General features: G+C 37.0%; 1 protein-coding gene across 1 annotated transcript in view; it reads right to left on the bottom strand.

Moving 5' to 3' along the window:
- Positions 1-539: 539 nt before the first annotated feature.
- DMRT1 (doublesex and mab-3 related transcription factor 1) overlaps positions 540-6,395 on the bottom strand; it is a 93,192-nt gene continuing 87,336 nt past the window's right edge. The window contains exon 5 of the mRNA XM_011379106.2: positions 540-1,645. Coding sequence (XP_011377408.1) covers positions 1,491-1,645 — 155 coding nt within the window. The 3' untranslated portion in view covers positions 540-1,490. The remainder of the gene's footprint in view (positions 1,646-6,395) is intronic.

Genomic DNA, 6,395 nt, shown 5'->3' with positions numbered 1-6,395 from the left:
CCGCAGCCTCTTGGCGTCGCCGTCCCAGTAGCTACAGCTACAACCGTCCAGAAGGGCGCCCGGCTGCAGTAGCAGCAGCCTGACAAGTGTGATAAAATGATCTTCCTTAACTAAACTCGTAAAGCACTGGGCAATAAAACTCAATCTTCTGTAAAATCCAATTAAGTCATTATCTGACTGATTGTATCTTTAATTGAAAACAGAAGTGACAGTAAATTTCTGTGATATATCAGGATCAATCGATACTGCTATACGATTCAGGCCTGAGAAGTGATTTATAATGTCAAACCTATATAGGTAACTCCACATTATTCTCTCTAAAACCACTGGTGGATGAAATTAAGAGTAAGTGCATTTAATAAAAAACAAGATGGTCAGGTTATTGATTACAACAGATGGGGGTGAAATCAAATAGATGTTTTCAAAGCACACAGCGAAGAAAATACAAGTAATTTCTTTTTTCTTGTTTAATATCTCCCACCAAATATACACACAAGAAAATTCAGTCATCAATAACATTTTTATTTCAGGTACAGCTGCAACTACACAGAACAATGAATTTTTTTTAGACTAGTTTCATTTCAGGATGGCTTCTGTTACATAAGGAAGTACTCCACAAGCAATTTTTAAGAAAATAATGAACTTAGAAATCTGTAGTAACTTTTAAAGATGTACTTATTTTCAAATCAAATTACAACCTAAGGTTACAAAATACTCTAGATTGCATCCATTTTTTTTCCTGAAGTAGAAAGAATGTGTATGATAAACTCTTATATTATTCTAGAAACAACACCCGTGAACTCTGCCTTATTGGAGTTACTTTAAATTGTACTGTTTTCAAATTACCCTTTACATAAAAGGGAGTATTAATTTTTAAAGGCATTAATTTTTTTCTTCTGACTATATTTCAGTCATGTTTTGGAAAGGATACATGTTTTAGGGGTGTGGGGTGGGGCTACGCTTTTCCAATAGTAACACAAACACATAGTATTTACTCTGACCTTCTGCAGATTTCTAAAACAATCACTAATTTTGTTTTTTTTTCTCCTCACTGGTCAGGTACTAGGCTAAATTTATAGAGTTATATTAAAACACTAAAATTCAAAAACATCTAAAGCACCTAAGATTTCATTTTAAAACTAAAAAGTAATATCTGACACATTTAGATGCAAATGTATTGCTTTACTTGAATTACTATATTTCTTGAAAACTACATGTAAACCAGTGTCTTAAAAAAATGAGGGACACTACTATTTAATATTTAACTCCATGAGCAAAAACACTTAATTCTTGTGGATGGCAGTCACCGATCCTAACTATTCCAAGTGTGTTTTAGCCTCTGGGCTGAATTAAACTCTAAGGAGTATAAACCAAACGCGTTCTTAACAGTTAAGTAGGCATGAGTCAAGGCAAATATTAACAACAAACCCTGTGTATAAATGGAATAAGCCTGCTATTCCAAGTGAACCGCCAAAGGCATCGGTCACCGCTTACTCATCCTCCTCGATGACGGGAGTGACCGTGAAGCTGCTGGGCTCCGAGGCCGACTCACATTCAAGCACTCCCTTTGTGCTCTCGTTACTAATAGGAGAGCTGCTGGAGAGGGAAACCAAGCCAGAATCTTGACTGCTGGGTGGCGAGAATACTGGGAAGTGGGGAGAGACAGAGGGAGAAGAGTGTGTTAAAAGTGGCTAGTCTTTCAACATTCAGTCTTCAAGTTAGGTTCCAACGAAGAAAGAAACTCGCATTTCTAGTCTGAGTTGAAAGTGTTTTTACAGACTCATTAAAATCCCCAGTACTTCTTTAGAATAAAAAATAGTACTTCTGTACAGTATTATCTATCTAACTGTAGGGGAAAGTTAGCTAGCAGAGTTCTAGTTTTATGTTCATTAAAAAAGAAAAGTCTGCTCATTCTATTTGGGGAAACTATTTCCACCCTTCACGGAGCCCCTCCTTTATGTAAAGGATGCTAATAGACCTTGTCTTGTCAAATGATCCATCTGACAAATTACCCCAAGCAAGACTCCACCCATGTATTTCCACCATCTGACAAGTAACCCTAGTTTTTCAATAAATGGCATGTGAAGGTGACAGCTTGTCAACTTTCCTGTTATTTCTCTTAGATATAGAAGAACAAACACTTGGGGGCGGGGTAGTCAGCATGCATTTAAAAAGTAAAAGCCGTAAATGGGAGGGAAACTTTTTAGAACCAAAAAAAAAAAAAAAAAAAAAAAAAAAAAAAAAAAAAAAAAGTCTGAACATTGTCCTGCACTAAAGTAGAACTGAGGTTAAGATTTTAAAAGCAAACCTGTGAATATAAAACTCTACTAGGAAACTGACATTAAATATAAAGGATGCAAAGGTCATAAAGTGCTGAACAATTTTTGCAACCTTAAAAGCCACAGTAGATACAAAATTTAAGCAAAAGGGTCTCTGACCTTCTTAACCTTAACTGAGTTCCGATCCACTCCCAGAACTCCCTTCCTGCCTAGTGTGAATGTAATTAAGGGGAAGCTGCAGTGGTAATTTCTCTCCTCATTAACTTCCTGATTGGTTTCAGCCTCAGGATTCTGCCGGGCAGTAGTTTGTCACCAATTCCAAATGGCCAATCGTTAATACTAATGTTTGTGTAACTAACTGCCAGCATCTGCCACGGCTTCTTGTACAACAATAATGGTGAAAGGGTACATTAGTGCTCTTGTGTTAATTCAGCTTGTGTTCATCAATAGGGAAATCTATGATGTAATTAGCAAAATGCACTGGGAGCTGAGAGTTGAAGTCATTTGTAGAGAACTAAATCATAGTAGAAGCTGTACTGGGTCCTGATGTGTTTGCCATCAATACTTATTATGTTTGGAATTTAATAAGGTATATTACCATGCTGAAAAGAGACCTTTTTACAAGAGAACACCATTTACCCTTGTTATGGTTTGGAAAAGGTTTGCTGCAGCTAGTGACACCACACAGAAATAAAAGAACAGAGCTGGGATTTAAGAAGCAAACCTTTAACCACTCCACTGAACCAAATTATTTCAGAAAGCCCCTTTCTTCTAATGTGACATATGGATGGACAAACGGATAGACAGTTTTGTATAGCTACCTCAACATTAGGCAATTTCTTGATAAGCAATTATTTTGATATTGATAGCATTTGTTTAGTATAACTTAAATAAAACGCAAGGGTAATAGTTTATAAGCTGTTTTAAAAAAGAAAAGAGCCATTAAATAGTACTTTATAAATGCCAAAAAGGGTGCATGTACATAAATATATAATAGCAACCAGAAAAAAAAAATTGGGAACCTATGAAATCTGAAACCCTCATTTTATTGCAGTTCATAAACTTTTTACTCAATTTGAAATTTAAAATTCCCTACAAATCTAAGATGAATTGTGAATTGTGTTACATGCACAAGGATGTTGTATATACACAGAAATGTTTTACAAAGGTGGACTTTGCTCTGATATCTTGTTACTATACAGAGATCTGGAGAGCCAACCAGAGAGTCTATGAAGTTAATCTGCCCACCTCCATCCTCACCTCAAACCAGTGATGAAAGTTCCTCTTTACAGAAGTGATGGAAAGGGAATAAATATTTACTTCCTGAATGCCACATACTTTCATGAGGTATTTAATCCTCAAACCATTCACTGAGAATTATTCTCTCCACTTAACATAAGGGACCCTGTGAGTAGCCAAAGACAGTGTGTCACTGGTCAGCCCAGCCCCCTGGCTTGCTCTCAGCCCTGTACCACCCCACCCTTGGGTGCCACATGTAGTCACTGAAACTTCCTAATCTCTGTGTGAGTGTAAGAAGGCAAAATAACTGACTCTTATTGGACAAATGCAGAGGCTATAAAGGAACAGGTCAGTGTTCTCCTGGCAGGTTCTGAGCTCTGGGCCTGCCTTCTGCCTTCAGTTAGCAGCTAACCTCAGAGATGATCCCTCACCCCAGCCACACACCTCCCACTCCCCATATTGCTGGCTTGGGACTGAAAAGGGAGGGATAGGAATTCTGCAAAAGAAAGGAATTGAGGCTAGACTCCTTTTGCACTCACTTGTCTTGTGGGAATTTTCTTAGAAAGTATTCCTGTGACTTGTGGCTATAAAGAAACATGCAGAGTGTATCACCTGCATAGACTAGGGAGGCTCCAAGCATACTTAATGCATAATTGCACTACAGAGAAGATGCAAATAAATGAACTCGACCTGTTTTGAAAAATACCTGTATTTTTTAAAGAATTTCTCCACTCAAAATTTAAATCCATGTTATTTTTACTTCTGCTCAAGGCTTAGCAGTTTTGAATAATGGGCTATTGAAGTTAGGGATAGTATCTGTTGAACTCACTTTGTGAAGCACCTCATAAAAGTAGTTCCAAGTGAATTAAATATTTCGTAGGTGTTTATCTTAGTGACTAATGTCCAAAATCTATTATCCTTAAAGGTACTCTTCTCCATATTAATGCAGCTTCATTAAACTTTGTGGCGGGGGGAGAGAGAAGTAATAATCACTGTAAATCATTTTACACAAAATTTCGAAAGTCAAAATTATCCTTTTTGCTTTTTAAGTTGAAGCTAATGAGCCCTACACATAGCTAATTTCAACTCAAAAGGTGCCTCTTAATTATTCTGTATAAATGCTAATGCCTACTGCCAGTGAGACTGCAAGGAAAGATATGCTGGTGGTAGCACTAGAAACTGGTTCGATCTTTCTGGACAGCAACCTAGAGGCATGTAATAAGAACCATAAAACTGTTCATACCCTCTGACCTGGTAATTCTACTCTAGGGAATAAGCCCAAAGAAAGAAAGAATAATTGGCCCAGAGATGCTCAACACACCACTATTTGCATCAGTGAAGATGTTAGTGCTTTGCCCTGGTGCTGGGGGGGATAGGGTGAAGATGAGGATGGGGAGGAGGGGAGCTGCCTTAGGGTTGAGGGGCAGGAAGCATTCACAGGCAATAAACAATTCAGGATTATGCTACCCTGTAATCATGATAGGCTCCCAGCATTTATAGAAATGGAACAAATGGCTTCTGGAGACCAAGTTGAGACTGAAAAGTAAGAAAAAGGGGGAAAAAAAAAAACGTACTCATCTTTTTTCATGTTACAATGAAAGGTGGGTAAACCTCTGAAGCTGATGCTTGTTTGAACCAGCAAGCTCAGTTTCTGTTTTCTCTCAATTACCCTATTTGTCTAAGAAGCTAAAGGGTCTTTATCATTAAAAACAAAAAACCTCACACATAATACCAAAGCTGGAAAAAAAAAAACTTAAGATGATTTCAGTGATACCATCTAAACCTTCATATTCTTTTTGGAAAATATTATATACTGCCAAAAAAAAAAAAAAAAACCCACCTCTCTGAAAAAACAAAACAAAAACCACTTTAACTGCTAAATCTTTTGACATTGCAAAGACCCCTGACTTTTAACTTGAATGATTTGTTGGAAGTCAATGGACTGGAACGAATATTCTCTTCCAGTGATGTGAGAAGACAGGACATTCATGCTTGAGGAAAAAAATTTCCTCTATATGTTAAATACTATTAAACTCTAAGATACCATTTAAAATAAAAATGCAAGTGGCGTTCTTCAGTTGTTAGCAACTCTTCACCTAGATGCTGACAGGAAAAAAAAATGCTGGCCTCCTTGGTTTCCTAGAATTTACAAGCCTAAGAGTCTGATGAAAAGCTGATGAAAATTTCTTAAACAAATTCTTCCGCTTCATGATAACCATAGTGTTTGGAAATAAAATCACGTCCAATCAATACCACTTAGCAGATATTTAATGTTTCACAATAGAACTCTTTTCCAGAGTGGAACTGCTGCCCTTCTCACTAACATTTAAAATAATTAGGATTATCTTAGCTATCCGAAGCTTGGCAGATTCAGTTTGTACTTTCAAACAGCATTAATTCTTGGCACTCAGAACAAGGGATAAAAGGTAAAGATATGAATGGAGATCTTTATTCAACCTGATCTATCATGGATTAGCTCATTCTTTTCCAGTTCATGCCTGCACTTTAGTTAAGAGAAAGGCTAAGCTGTAACTGATGTAATTAGAAACCGCAAGCTGAGAAAAAATGGCTTTTTTATCTTCCCCATTTACTATACATTTACTAAAAAAATAATCTTTGAAACAACTAAATGTGTTTTTTCCACCTACGTGTAATTAAAGAGTAGTGACGAGAAAGGGGCTGTTTAGGATTATACTTTCCTTGCAAACACATCTTAATTGTCAGTTATAAAATCTAACTCCAATTTTGAAAGAGGCCAGCTCTGCACTTTGCATATTGTAGAGAAGTGACTGAGCCACAGTAAATGAGAGTTCCTGTAGATGGAATAAGGTACATTCTTACCAGTGCTTCTTCCTTGATACAACAACTATCACAACC

The sequence above is a fragment of the Pteropus vampyrus genome, unplaced genomic scaffold, assembly GCF_000151845.1.
Source record: "Pteropus vampyrus isolate Shadow unplaced genomic scaffold, Pvam_2.0 Scaffold354, whole genome shotgun sequence".
Classification (NCBI taxonomy): domain Eukaryota; kingdom Metazoa; phylum Chordata; class Mammalia; order Chiroptera; family Pteropodidae; genus Pteropus; species Pteropus vampyrus.
This window is presented reverse-complemented; position numbering and strand designations above follow the sequence as displayed.